Source organism: Magnolia sinica, chromosome 1, assembly GCF_029962835.1.
Source record: "Magnolia sinica isolate HGM2019 chromosome 1, MsV1, whole genome shotgun sequence".
Taxonomy (NCBI): Eukaryota; Viridiplantae; Streptophyta; class Magnoliopsida; order Magnoliales; family Magnoliaceae; genus Magnolia; species Magnolia sinica.
The window spans coordinates 51,103,246-51,118,142 of record NC_080573.1 but is presented as its reverse complement, the minus strand read 5'-3'; the positions used below and the strand labels follow the sequence as shown (position 1 = coordinate 51,118,142).

At 36.5% G+C, this 14,897-nt stretch overlaps 1 protein-coding gene across 38 annotated transcripts; it reads right to left on the bottom strand.

The window, feature by feature from the left end:
• Positions 1-3,589: 3,589 nt before the first annotated feature.
• Positions 3,590-12,665, bottom strand: LOC131249173 (probable protein phosphatase 2C 54). Of its 38 annotated transcripts, none has more exons than XR_009172702.1 (11): positions 12,236-12,665; positions 11,656-11,731; positions 11,355-11,524; positions 9,665-9,890; positions 9,490-9,555; positions 8,455-8,644; positions 6,485-6,530; positions 4,985-5,846; positions 4,321-4,372; positions 3,854-3,924; positions 3,590-3,747 (listed from the first exon to the last, which is right to left on the bottom strand). XR_009172702.1 is itself a non-coding variant. In XM_058249788.1 (5 exons), exons 1-4 carry the CDS (start codon positions 6,492-6,494, stop codon positions 3,911-3,913), a joined length of 321 nt encoding a protein of 106 aa, XP_058105771.1. In that variant the 5' UTR covers positions 6,495-6,530; the 3' UTR covers positions 3,590-3,747; positions 3,854-3,910. The 38 variants fall into 38 exon arrangements, 1 of the variants encoding a protein (XP_058105771.1); XR_009172737.1 differs by lacking the exon at positions 12,236-12,665 and having other exon boundaries at positions 4,985-5,229; positions 5,323-5,846; positions 11,656-12,109; XR_009172736.1 differs by lacking the exon at positions 12,236-12,665 and having other exon boundaries at positions 4,985-5,223; positions 5,323-5,846; positions 11,656-12,109.
• Between the last annotated feature and the right edge of the window lie 2,232 nt (positions 12,666-14,897).

Here is a 14,897-nt window from a genome sequence, read left to right as displayed (position 1 = left end):
TGCTTCCTCACACTGGATTAATGATTTCAGACCGCATTTACAGATGTCTTGTGGTGTGAGACATTGAGAAGAAAATCTCTTCAATAACTTTAGATAATGCCTCTGCAAATGATAGCATGATGACAAATTTTGCGGAACCAGTTTAGGGCCACTGGTGACTTGTTTTTTAGTGGAAATATATTTCATTTTAGGTGTTGTGCCCACATCCTAAACTTGATTGTACAATATGGCCTTTAAACAATTGAGCGAACGATCGAGAACATAAGAAAGAGCGTGAAGTACATACAGGGGTCACCTTCATGATTATATACATGCAATGAGATCATGGAATGGTTAAATTTGTCATCTCAGAAACGATGAAGCTAAATGTCATGACACATTAGATTCAACTTTTGAAATGTTAGATTTAGCAATAACTTTCAGAGATGCATTCTCTCACTATGCAGAGCGTGATAGTACGTATTTTTTGTTGCCTTCTGATGATGATTGGACAAGAGTCGAAGTAGTTCACAAGTTCCTTTCAGTTTTTTATGACACCACGAAAAAATTTTCAAGAAGCAAGTATCCAACAACAAATATATTTCTGCCAAAAATTTGGAAGAAAAAAGATGTTTTGTACAGAAGCTGTAGTGGACCAAACTTTTTATAATTAATGACTAAGGGTGGTATGCAATTAAAGTTTGATAAGTATTGGTCCGAGTGCAGTCTGGTAATGACTGTTGTAGTCATGCTTGATCCTCAATATAAGATGTTCATAGTTATATTCATCTTTAATAAGTTATATGGTGAGAAGAGTGCCACTGAGGTCGATAAGATTCATGATACAGTTGATGATTTGTACAATTTCTATGTACAAACTTTGGGCACCATAAAAGACAATAATACAGGCGTAGTCCTAACTACTGAAGTGGGTTCTAGTTCTACTGTTGATGAACAACGAAATACGCTCAATGATTTCATGTCTTTCATGGCATAGGTTGAGACTCAAATGCAGACAATCCAAACAGAACTTGACCACCATCTCAAGGAGCCACTTGTAAAGAACAAAGGCGAAGAATTTGATTTTTTAGATTGGTGAAGTCGAAAGCTCGTGATTCACAGTACCATGTGTCCTTGTTAATGGCACAAAACATTATTAATTTCAATTTCAATCATGGCTTCAGAATCTACTTTTAGTACGAGAAGTAGGGTCATGAACAAGTATCGAAGCTCACTTAGTTGAAGCACGCATTTGTACACAGGATTGGCTGCGTCCGATCTAAGGGAAAGAGAACTCTATTGATGAGGGGTTCGAGGAAGATGAGAGTGAAAAGAAAGATGAGACAGTACCTGCAATAATTGCATGAAGCAGGACAATACATTGCCTTCTATTTCTCTTACATTTGCTTACAATAGGATTTTAATAGTTATTTTTTTAAGACTTAAATTGTAATATTTGATGGGTGGATGGATATATATTTTTTTTCATTAGTGCTTTTAAATTAGTTAATGTTGTTTAAATCTCGTATGGTCGTCTGATTGCGTTTATTTATCTTCATTCATTAATTAATTATGTTGCATTAACCTAATCAAATATTTTTTCTTTCAAAATAAACACCTATAGATATGTTATCGAAAGATGATCCATCGACAAATATTTGGGATTATGGATCCCAAGTCTACTCTCAAGATGGAAAGATAAATTTATAATGCAAATTGTGTAGAAAACAATTTATAAACAAAATAAATCGGTTGAAATTACATTTGGCTTGTTGGAGAGGAGACGCTGCCCCATGTAGTAAAACTCCTCAGGAAGCCTATGATTTATTTTGAGTCATTCTCGACTCAGATACAAAGACTTTATCCACCCTTTCCCCTACAACTACAACTAATACAACCAGCCATAAAAGATATAAAAGTAAGTCTATTATAATTGAAAAGGAGTTAAGCAGAGGAACTGCCTCCACTGTTAGTAAAAAAGAACAAGAGAGGCTATTAAGGGAACAAGAAGAACAAGATTATAAAGATGTCGTTTAAAAAAAAAAAAAACTTGAAAATGGCATCTAAGACCAGACGACAACATCTACCCCCTCTAAGACAACATAATGTCGAAGCAAGCACAAGTAAATTATCAAAGTTTCTTAAAATTCTCATTGCATTCTATAGGCGGTTGGAATCTCGTACAAATCTAATAATAAAAAGCAGCTGAAAAAACTTATTGAATTTATGAATGAGGACAATGGATATGCATCTCCACCATCCGATTCAATAAAGGTAAACAACCATATTTTGGACACCTCCAGCTCGAAATCAGCCCAGAGTTCTCTTGCAATTGAAGCTATAAAAAGAGAACCAAAGAATGATTCTAGCGACGAAGGTGGAGAGAGGGTTACTATTAAGGAGAAGGTTACTCAAGTTACACGCCACAAAGGCATTCATATAGAGGATATTAAATGAATAAAATGTTTATTGATTTTGTATGTAGACGTAGTTTATTTACTTATGAATTTTGACAATGTTTATTTACTTTGTTTATTTTATGGACATGATTTATTTACTTTTGATTTCAAAGAAGACTACTCTTTGTGCTTTTAAGCGACGTCTGTATTTTAAACATAGTCTAGAGTAGACACCCCAAGGCTAGATTTTTAAACTTGGGCTCAAGCACTCAACCCTCAGGTCAAGTGTTTGATCCCAAGCCCTCGCGGCCTTGCCATAGTAACCCAACCCAGCGACCTGATCCGACTCGATGCCAACTTGATCCCCAAGGATGCATTTTTAAGCTTGGGCTCAACCCTCGGGTCAAGTGTTTGAACCCAAGCCCTTGCGGCCTTGCCCCAGTAACCCAGCCTGTTGACCTGATCTGACTTGGTGCCAACTCGATCCAACTCGGTATTTCTGACTGAGTCAGACTCGATTCGGATCAGTCTAGCCCAGACCCGGACTCAGATCGAGTCAAGTATGTTGGACTCTGTACCGAGTCGAAAATTCCTATTTAGGAATGGTTGGAAACCATTCCTGAATCATTTAGGAACAATTTTCCCTCGTGGTTAAATAGAGCGTTGCAAAAAATTAGGGACGGTTGAAAACCATTGCAAATTTTCAATTTTGAAATAGTTTTCGAACCGTTCCTAAAATAGGGCATCGCAAATTGTCAATTGCAGCACACTTCCAAATCCTTAATTTTGGTGGACGATATTTTATTTTACTTTCTGTTTGAAACCTGTATTTTTTAAAATATTTAAAACTCGAAGAATGTAAGATACAAAAATCAAATCTTTATTAACCAAAAATATCCCAAATATCACAAATCATGTAAGGTAAATCTATCATAATATAAGTTAGTTTCTTAGTTAAGATAACGATTACTTTCAAATTAAAGTGTAAAACAAAGTTAGATCAAGAAATAAATTTTAGATAGTTTAGATTAAACCACCAAATTGATGAGTGTAGTTGAATTATATGTCTTGAATGCACTTGAGTTTTGGGATATAAGAAGCAAATGTAGTGGCCAATATAATTGACAGATTGGATATCACGCACACAACATGATGAGCTTCAAACCCACATTATAAATAAATAAATAAATTTTTAAAAAAAAAAAAAAAAAAAAAAACTATACTTCATGGAAAATGATTGAGAATCACAACTCCCTCCATAACTCCGAATTATACTAAGATAGTCTTTTGTATAATTTATTAAGAAACGCCGCAGCTGCTGCGAACTGGAGTGGGCCACCATGATCAGGCCTCAAGAGGATCAATCCACCTATATAATTAAGAAAAAAAAAAAAAGAAAACCAACATTAGTCTATATTCAATGAAAACTAAGCCAATAGTGAAGTGGTACAAACCCATGAAAACTGGAGAGGAACCTGTTCTCGATAAATCTAGGAATGTCTTGATCAAATTCCATTCCATCTTAACATTGGCTACTTGGTAAAGCCTGTAGCAATGCACAGGTTACTGAAGAACGGCCCAGAAAAAAAAAAAAAAGGAGAGAGATCGAAATGTCACAAGGTTTAGCAAGACAAATTAAATGCAACTAGAAATCTCAAAACATGTCTGTGAGAAAATGCAACACAAGACTGTCATGCTGAGTTCTCACTAAATTCACAAGTGCAGTAGATCAAAATCAAATCACTTCCAATTACAAGCAATAGAATTCAAGAAAAGGCAAATAAGAATGGGACAATTCGAATGTGTTTGTTAACAAACAGAAGCCAAAACTGCTTGAACTTTCACAACATTGTAAATACAAAACCAGTTGTGTACTTCCAAAGCAAACTACAAGTATTTATTGAATTAGAAGAACAACAACAACAACAACAAAAGGACTAACCTGATATCAGAACCTGCAATTGCAAGGTAACTTCCACTATGGTCGAACTCCACTGCAAAAACAGGCATTCAGGTGTCACATATTTTACTATATATTTGAGAGTATGAACAGAACAGGTGTGGCGCTACTTCGCTTCTCTCTTTTTTTTCTTCATCAGAGCCTTCTTAATACAAAGTATTTACTTGTTAGTAATACAGTCAAAGTTCGGTACTAGTAAGAGGAGCTAATAACTAGAAAGAGTAAGCAAAAGAGAATTGCTCCAAATCTCCGTCTCTCTGTTTCTATCAGTAGTTTAATTTTCAAACAGAACAGATGCAAATTCAAGTTTGGTGTGACTAAGAAAAAAAAAATGCTTCCTAGATCTAAAAACTAGAACTGTGATTCAATCATTTAAATTTCTGGCTATGTTGGATATTGGATTTCAAGCATCGACAACGACATTAGTCTTCCTGAAATAATTTACTGGGATCCTGAGAATATATATCCTCGATAATTATAAATTATCACTATATTTCATTTATTTCCCTTCCTCTACGGAAACATGATATGCATGTGAGGTAGAATAAAGATGTTTCTTACTTGTAAGAGGCTTCACCTCAGATAAAAGAAAATACAGGTCTAAAATGAAAGATGCTGCAGTAATCAACTGATCAAGTCAACTTACTCTATAGAACGAAATAGCTTCATCATCTAGGAAGTTATAACGAAACTTCTTAGCCAGGTTGGCAATGCAGACATGAGTGTCATCCATAGATGTACGGCTCCCAATATTGGACCACTCCCCCGGGCGAATGATAGGAGAAAAGTTTGAAGGCTGGTTTTGCTTGATGTCCAATGCAATGCATGATGCCCACCAATAAAGTTGCTTAAACAGAACTAGATCAAATGGGTGCCGGGAGTAGACTGCACCTATCAATTATAGAAACATCAGCACTGCAGCATTTGGGTGTGGTTAAAAGACTAAAACTAACTTGTCCTGTCCGAATCCAAGTCACGACTCACTCAGGGGTGAATTGGCGTGACTCAGCCAAGTTGGGGAGTGACTCATTGTGGACCCAGATTGGGTCTGATTGAGTCTGAGTCAACTCGGACAAGTCTTGTCCGAGTTAAAGCCGTGGATATGGATCGGTCATTTTTCATCAAACCTTTCATATGATGGGGATCTTGGTGGATGAGGCTATCCAAAGAAACTCAGTTATTGAAATTACAACACTGCCATTTAACTATTTTCTTTTGAATGTGGACGTTCTTCTTTATTCTTGTCTTATGAGCCATTAATCACAAGGATTGGATCTTCCAATCTCATAAGATCAACAGTTCAATCGCCCAAAAATATCACAAGACCAAATATGGCTTCATTCTCTATATTTCTTCCCCTGCCTTCTTTGTGGTTGACCAGCACGAACAGGAAAGATGAGAGTAAGATCAGACAGTTGTGATGGGCTTGAGCTTGTAGTATGGACAGCACTATTGTGATGGTCCTGACGGGTTGGGTCTCTGGCCTCAATATGAATGATGGAAAAAAGCTGCATATGCATATGTTTTACATGTCATTAGTATATAAAAACTGTAAAATGACTGGGCTGGTTCCTAAAAACTTTAGATCACATCAGGTTCAGGCTTAGAGAACTTGGCCCATATTGGGTGCAAGCTGACTGTGAACGGTCCTACATAGATACTGTTCTGGACAAAACAGAAATTGAATATGGCTCTATGCAAATGGCATGAAAAACAAATGCGAGTCTCCTTAGGATCAAGGACAAAATCAGCATTCCCTGGTTTGTGAGATCAGGGAAGACAAATAAGAAAACAAGCTAGGTGGCAAGATTGAGAAGTCGGGAATGCAAGCAGGGTCATTAAGTGCGGAACAGCAGCATTTCCCTTCGGTCTGTTTATAATAACAGAGCCATTTAGCACATGTTACTGCATAAAAAGCCCAGGTAAGAAAATAACTGTTTACCTTGATGTAACAGATAACAAAATATGATATGTGAAGGTTAAAAGAATACGATGCATTAGTTCAGATCAACATTAGAAGGTGTGGAGCTTTGGTTCTGTATGCGTACTTTCTTCTTTGGTTTAAAAAAAATAAAATAAGTAACCCAGCCGTTGATCAAAATGAATAAAAAGATGAAATGCTGAAGAGGTATGACTTGAAGGATACCTTTACACATTCCCACTCATTAGTCTCCATGATGTATGCCATGTACCTAGCACATAACAGAAGAAAATTTGTTAAATATGAACAAAGAAATTCAACAACCCACTTTAAATCATTCAAGGAGTGCACATTTTGGGAATTGGATTCCCATGGAAATTCATTTCCCACCCTTTCCTAGGACCCAAACACAAATTTATCCCCTCATGGAGTCCATTTCCTCAGGCTGGATTTCCAAGAGCCAAGCAAGTAATATGAAAATTTTTGAAGACGGAGCCAACCCTAAGACCTGGGATTCCATTGGTTCGTCATTGCATCTTAGCTATGCTTCTAATTTCACAATCAATCTTTTCCTTCTAATTTCACAATCAATCTTTGCTATGCACCATATAGTTAATTACAAAGACTGGCCTTAAAAAGTGGAAATAATCAAACCATGATTGCCTTTCTTAGCATATATATTGAACTGTATGTCCAATTCCACTTTAATTAAATGGATGTTCAAAATCCAATTCATCTTATGTCCAAACACAACCTGGATGATAAAAAGTAGTCCTATTCCATGTCATATTACTTGTGGACATCATAAACTCCTTTCCATTTCCATTTAGTGAAATGGACTTGATTGGTGTTTGAAAGATCACGTGGCCAATATTGGAGCTATTTATGCGATTTATGTGCCAAAAGTATCCATTAAAAACGACAAAAGTGCCCTGTTTTTTTTACTTCAGGGTGGTTACTCACATTTCCCCCAATAGCATTAACATACTCTGTTTTGTTAAGAACCAAAAAACCAAAAGCACATTCTGACACTATGTTGCATTATTCAAGAAAAAAAAAAAAACACAATAAAAAACAGAAATTCAATATCCTATCTCTAATTCAAGAGGGAAAAAAATTACATTTGCAAGACCGAAAAAGAGGAAATTTCCAAACCATTCTAAAATATTACACATTCTTGACAAAGTGACAGTTTTTTCAAAATGTCTGAATTGAAGTTGCTTCATAAATTTTGTTAGCTGCAAACATTAAGAGTCTAAAGAAAGTATAAATAATGTCGAGTTGCCTGAGTTGAGTCGAGTTTTTTGTTCAGTGTTGCTGAATTTTTACTGTTTTTCTCGAGTTTTTACCAAGGTGTGACTGGATCGAGTTTTTCCAAGTCTTGGTAAATCTGGTCTAGTCAAGTTGACTCAACCTAATGAGTTGATTTCTTCCGAGTTTTAAAATTATGGTTTTGGCCATTTGAGCCCATTTCTTGTTATACAGAGACATGTCCAGAAGCAGCTGAGAATCATGAGAGTGAGTGGAATTCTCATGGCATCCTTGGAAATTGGAAACCCAAGTTTGGTTAGTGAGGTTTGGTTGAAATGGAAATGCCTCCACCTACAACCAAATCCCATGTCTTTATATTTTTATTATCTAGTTTGGTAGATAGATTCTATTTCTAAAATGCACCTTCTACATAGTATTAGATTAAAATCTCATTTATTTGAGTCCCACTTGCATTCTTTGATGAAATTATGGTGTTTAAATGTTCTGTTTTCCAAGTAAATATCTCTCAAATTCATACTCACAATGAAATCAGGGAGGGGACAACTAGATTTATGGGAACAGAAAAAAAAAAAAAGAAAAAAAGAATCTAACTAGAGACAAAGAAGCTAACCAAATGTTCAAAACAAAAATAAAAACAAGCCACACACATATACACCTGACAGATTAAATCGGTCTAGTATTTCAAACTTTCAAAATGAATTAAATGGATCTATTAACTGCTACATTGACAAAGCTGAGAAGACAGGCTGCTCCAATTCAATGTCTATATGAAATGAAAGCCGACCAATTAAAATTCAAAATTCAAAATTCAAAGAAAATGGAGAATCGAATGTGAGCTTTAAAAGTAAATCAAAGTCACGCTTGCACTAATGATCTTTAACAGCTTAGACTGCAATTTCAAAAAATGGAGAATCGAATCTTACAGTTTGTCCGCTGTTGAAGAGAAGCCCTCCACAAGGTTACTGGCGATATTGATAAAAGTTGTAGTGGAAAACACATGAATCTATGTTATGCAATATGGTACGGAGCACAAGTAGAAGTATTCTTACATGCTCCCTTGAGGACACATTTGGACTAGAGCCCTCCCATGTGAAATTGTTGTAAGAAATATCCCTGCATGCCAATGTTAAGTAGCAATATCAACAACCATTTTATAAACAAACAGAAAACAGAAGATATTGCCGCCGTTAAAAAAAAAAAAAAATCCAGTAACTTATTTGTTAGAAGGTTATGGAACTATGTGCATTTATCTGAGGCTTTCATTTCTAACTTCCTGCTGCTCAAGTAATGAACATCTCACAAAGACTTGTTACATTCCTCTCAAAATTATCTTTTGGTGTTCAAATTTGCAGTGCTTTTTAGACAGACCAGACTGATGAGTAAGATTATGATTTCTTTATGATCCTAGGCCATTTTATTGTGTGGTATTTAGATTGTGTTTCAAAAACATGGCCCACTAAGTCAATGATAATTTCCTAAACTACAGTTAAGGAAACACAATTGCAGCAGGTATGTTCATACTGCCCATGGTTTAGCTCATGAAGTGGGCCCACTACAACCCTCTTCCAATGAAATAAAGAAAGTACATAGCTACCTACCATTCAACTCATCCGTGCCAGGGTGCATGTCAAACCAAGGCAAGGTAAGAAAGAACATGCATTGATCTCCAATCAGTACAATATCAAAATTAGTTATAAAAAATAAAAATAAAAATAAAAAAAGTCCAAACATTTGTATATTTTTCATTTCTCAACAAGATGAGGTGTCATTAACCATGAAGTGCCATTAAAGATTACTTGAAACTAACCATGAAGTGGCGTTAAAATTTTCAAGCTATTGGGGTTACATTCTCAAGAGAAATTTAGGCTGAAACATTACGGACATTCACAACAAAGTTTTTTACATACAACATGGAAACATGAAATGAAAATCTTCAGCATCGAGGTACTTATACGTACAAGTTCTTGTTTCTTTGCAAGATCCAACCAGGTATAGGCCCAGTCAGCATATTCCCAGTTAAATACCTAAATGGAGGAAAAAGAAAAAAGAAAGAAAGAAAATCCCCACTTCATTGTCACCAAGGGTAAGCATTGACTCAAATAGCAAATTTTCATTTGATAATGTTAGACTTACATGAAATCCACTCTTGCAAGGCTTTCAAAGGAGCTTGGAATATCACCAGTCAGGCTGTTAAAGCCGAGGTCTCTGCATGGAGAAAGCACAATGATAGATAATGAGCCTGTAACAGAAATGTTTTTTTTTTAAGAGTTTTTTTTAACATGGAGTTTCTCTCTGTTTTGCTTCAAATCTGAGATGGGACAGTAACAGAAATGTTTCAACGCTCAGTCAGGCATTAGCACTGCAATTATAAACATATCACACCCGAGTAAGAGATGTGCAAGTGTGCCTTTTGCAGATCATAAACTGTAGCCATTTTTACAAAGACAAAGATGGTGAATTTGATTGGGACAATAACAGTTCCAGACCATTATCATCCTATTCTCATTTTTGTGGCACATTTTGCAGACAAGAACATTAGCACATCCAACTATTAATATTTTTCTAGATGCACCAAACAGCTCCAATCCAGTGAATGTGCACCAGCTGATGCATACTCGATTTCATTCTCATTCTGGTATACATCTAAACATGCCTTAAAATACAATACATAAATGCAAGGGAGAGTAATGGGATATTAACATACAATACACCAATGCAAGTGAGCAATGGTGCATTTTAGTACATTACAAGCACAAAGAAAAATGTGCAACACTCAAACAAGTCATAGTTTTTGTGTTAGTGTTAGTACTAAGTGTCATACAATTGAGTATTGTCAGTATTGCACTGGTAAACTAAAATACAAGCATGATGGATGTATATAACAGGTTTTCCATGTTTGCATATGTTAGATATGTTCTCACATGCATCATAGTGATGCATGAATTGATGCAGCTTTGGTTTCATGGAGCTATAGATAACAGTAAGCAAATTCCAATGAATTTAACAAGTATGATATTCAATACACGCTGAAACAAAGATCCTGTTCATTTCTCTCTGACCAATGATAGATAATGAGCTCAAGTTCTAACATATCTTTACTTAAAATTACACCAAAAAACTGGACATATTTCCATTGCATCTATTATGCATTCAAGCTTGTTTTCTTTTCTTTTCTTTTCTTTTTGGTTTGAAGCAGGAAGCAGATTAGTAGTGTTCTACTACTCTGGACTAGTGTTCTAAAACCCAGACCAGACCAGAAGTTAGACCCATCTGGACTAGAACCAGACACAGAAACCCGACTCAACCAAGTTGGTCAATGAATTTTCTTTAAAATAAAAAGTCACAGGTAAAGTTCAGACAACTTGGAAAACAAACGTTGCAACAGCTGTGCCAGAGCCATATCTTTTGCTAATTCTTTTATTTCCATTAATTTAAATTTACTAAATTCCTAGGAAAAAAACTAAAATTTGTAATTACGAAAAATAGCAAAATTCCAACTCTAATAAAAATCCCAATTCTATATAAGAGTTTAGCAATGCATTCCTCTAGTAGATAATGCTAATTATTGAGGGTTCAAAGGGGGGAATCTGGCAGTTTTCCATTTCTCATCCCCAGTTCACAGATGACATGTTGGTGCTGTGCGATGCAACAAAAACCCAAATCCCATAAATCACCTATAGTTTGGAGTGAATTTTTAGGTGTTCACGGTGCTATCCTAGCTCAATGACCACCATCCTCAGATATTTTATACCCATTAGTTTCCTCAAAGAGTTGTTTCATCAATAATTGAAGAAAAGATTGAAGACTTCACTGAAGAAATTACCTTAGTTGGGTGATCTTAGGCATCTAAAAGGTATTTTTACTATACATGCATCTGATCAAATGAACTCCAGCTGTGTTCGCGAACAAATGAAGAGCATCTCTGGCTTAATATGCCTATGGCAATCCGCTGGAGTTGTAAGCAATTAATCCCATGTTGTTGCCACCAAGTAACTAATAAGTCAAGAAGAAGAGCATCTTATTATCACCAATAAAACAATCATTACACATATAAAACATCTAATCATTGCATTTATATAATTGAGAACAAGTAATTGAGTGACTAAGCACTTTAATCGTTTCACCTGGCTCAAGTTCTGTTCTAGTACTTATAGCTAGTTCAGATCCAAAATCTGCTTTTGCAGAAACAAATTCAGAAATCTGAAACAAAGATGTCATAAAACAAACAAAATTTCAAGTTTCTGAATTATTGCAACTACAGGTGAATAATAAGATCATTCAAACAATAATACCTGCATGGATACAGAAACTTTCCTTCCATTATCTTTTTTTTCCAACACAAATAGCAAACACTACAATCTACTTGAATAACTTTGACTGACGTCGACAATCTTTTCCTACATTCTAATTCAAGTCGACAGGAAACACCCATATGCAACTTAGCAAAACAAGGGAAGAAACGAATCTCAAACAGAAAACTGGCGACCATATCGCAAGGAATGTTGCATTTCTATTCAAGAGGAAAATAAATTCTAACAAACTAGTAGTTTAGATGCCAATTACAAATAATAATAATAATAATAATAATAATAATAATTTCAAACCTTGAACTAGAAATAACCAGAAAAATCCCTCTAACTCAACTTCACCATGGACAGGGCACCATTACTCTTATATGTTGCTTGGATACCTAAAAACCCTAACCTTATTTCCCATGGATTTTGGGGGCAAGTTGGATTTGAACTGAGCCCGTACAATCCTAGAATTCCCGTGTGGGTGGGTGACCTTCCCCTAAATGCACCTATAATGAGAATCATCCTTCTTAACCTTGGCCTTGTAGATGTATGCCATCCTCATGCTGCAGTACCAGGCCACCTCCTCCATCATATTCACACCCTCCATCTGAACCAGAGATGTCGATGGGTAATGGATCCTCGCACGTAAAGCCTGACACGCTCGCCCTTGTGCCCTTTCACCATTTTCGCTGCAGAGGGTTTTACCAAGAGAGAAACAGGTGGAAAAAACCCTAGAAGGCGCAGACTACGAATTACCTGGTTGTGATCGCTGAGGCTCTCTTCGTTGAGCTCTGAGTTGGAGAGGTAGAGGGAGATCGAGAGAGAGAGAGAGAGAGAGAGAGAGAGAGAGAGAGAGAGAGACTGAGGGAGAGGGAGATCGAGGGAGGGAATGAGATTGAGAGAGAGAGGGAGATCGAGAGAGAGAGCGACAGGATTAGAGGGCTCTGGGTGTTAAAACAGTAGCGTTAAAATCAAGAACGGCCTAAAAGCCTACTCGAACCAAATGAGAAGTACCTAAACGGTGATTTCGGTGCGGCGACACACATCCTAACAACTCGTACCTAGATCACACTAGGTAGTGTTAGCCTCACTAAAAGAAGCTTCTAAATTTTCTTTTCTTACCTTAAATTTGTACAATTCTTTTTCATGTGCTCAGACATTTCATACTTTCAGCACTTCAACTAACCTTTGCCCTTGCCATTGGATTTAGACCTAGATCGTGAAGATCCACTATTCCGTTTAGAATTCCACCCCCTCATAACCAGTGCATCTATAAAAGCACCTACGTTGTCGCTTTTCTTTCTCATCGTCTTTGACCGAAGGGTTGGGATGATGGTATCAACGCTAATGGTAGTTGTACTGGTGCACAATGAGTCATTGAATGACTCATATGAAGCCGAGAGAGAATTTAAAAAGATGCATGCATGATCCTCGTCTTTCATCATTTCCTCCACATCCAGTAATTTACAAATTAACTTGTTGAAGTTACTAATGTGGGCCTCGATATTAGCCCCCCTCTACCATCTTCACATTAAACAACTGAAGCTTCAAGTATAAGAAATTCTCATGAGATTTCTTTGCATAGATGTTCTCTAATTTCGCCTATGTACTCACTGTAGTTTTCTCTCTCATGACATCGTAGAGGACATCATCCGTTAGGCACAATTGGATAAAGATTCTCACTTTCGTGTCCATCTTATTCTAATTATCATTTGTCATAGATTCTTGTCACTTTTCAAAGAGTGCATCATCCAATCCTTACTGAACTAGGAGACCGGTCATCTTAACTTTTCATAGTTCAAAATTATTTTTCTCGAAATATTTCTCAACATCAAACTTAGGATTATAAGTCATTGATACTATGCTTTCAGATTCAATCCGCGTGCCAACGTTATGCTCTGATACCACTTGTTGAGGAACCACAAAAGCACACATAGATAAATCAAGCAAAGTATTTTAATCGCACAATCAAGTCCAATCACAAACACTCGGAATTTTACGTAGAAATACCGTTGTGGGAAAAAACTAAGGCACAAAGCAACAGTAATGCACTATGAAGCAAAAAATACAAGAGTTATATATTACCGGATTCGAACAAGCCTTGAATCTCCCCAAGTTATGCCATTGAAACCCTTAAGAACAAATTTAGAAAACCTAGAACACCTCTATCTCTACCCAAATCCTGATTACACCCATATATATAAATTTTATGAGAATCACAATCGAATTCAGAAACAAATCCCGTACTTACGCAATTTTGTGCGCGCGCTTGATGACACATTTGATGGCATCGACAGTCTGTCGATGCCATTGAACACCCTCGATGTCATCGAGTAGAACACCAAAATGTTCCAATGACTAAACATGAATTTTCTGAATTTTTCTAATGGCATCAACAACATGTTAATGGCATCAAACCCCTTCGATGACATTGAGTATTGTTGATGCAGTTTTCCGGCAGACCCTCCCTGGTTAACCCATCTGGACCTGTACAGAGAAAAACACAGATAAAGGAGACCCTGGCTTGTACGGGACATCCTCCAATGCCTAAGTCAGGACTTTGGGTCTTTGATAGGGTAGGATTTCTTTGGAAAAGAGTCATCAGTCGACTTTTAAGGTATAAATGTGCGTACCTTACATTGGTTGAGGGTACCTCTATTTATAAGAGAATGAAGATGATTCTGTGAAGAGTCTTTGTAACGTCTCGGAAAAATTCGTACAAGGACCCGAGTACCACCTCAGGCAGAAATTATCCAGGACCAAATCCTTTAGAAATTAGGTTAATATTAGCAAGTGCTAAACTAGAGTGCTTATGAAATTATCACTAATCACTTTAAATATGATCTGCAAGACTCAAAACGTGTAGAATCATTGACGCTACATTACCCTGAAATTTAGAATCCATCTCAAAACCCAGTTGCTCTCGGAAGCACATTGAAACTCTGTGTCAGACCTAGACAGCACGTCGAAAGTCCGATTTCTCCAAAACTATACGGATATGACCGCATTACTGGACTTGACAACCCCCTCGAAAATCAAGTCTTAACTATGTCTAGAAATGCACAACAACG

What these genes read in the sequence shown, in the direction of transcription:
- LOC131249173 (XM_058249788.1), bottom strand. An exon ending in AAGCTATTTCGTTCTATAGA is followed by an intron (nt 4,373 to 4,984) that starts GTAAGTTGACTT and finishes CTGTTTTTGCAG; the next exon opens with TGGAGTTCGACCATAGTGGA.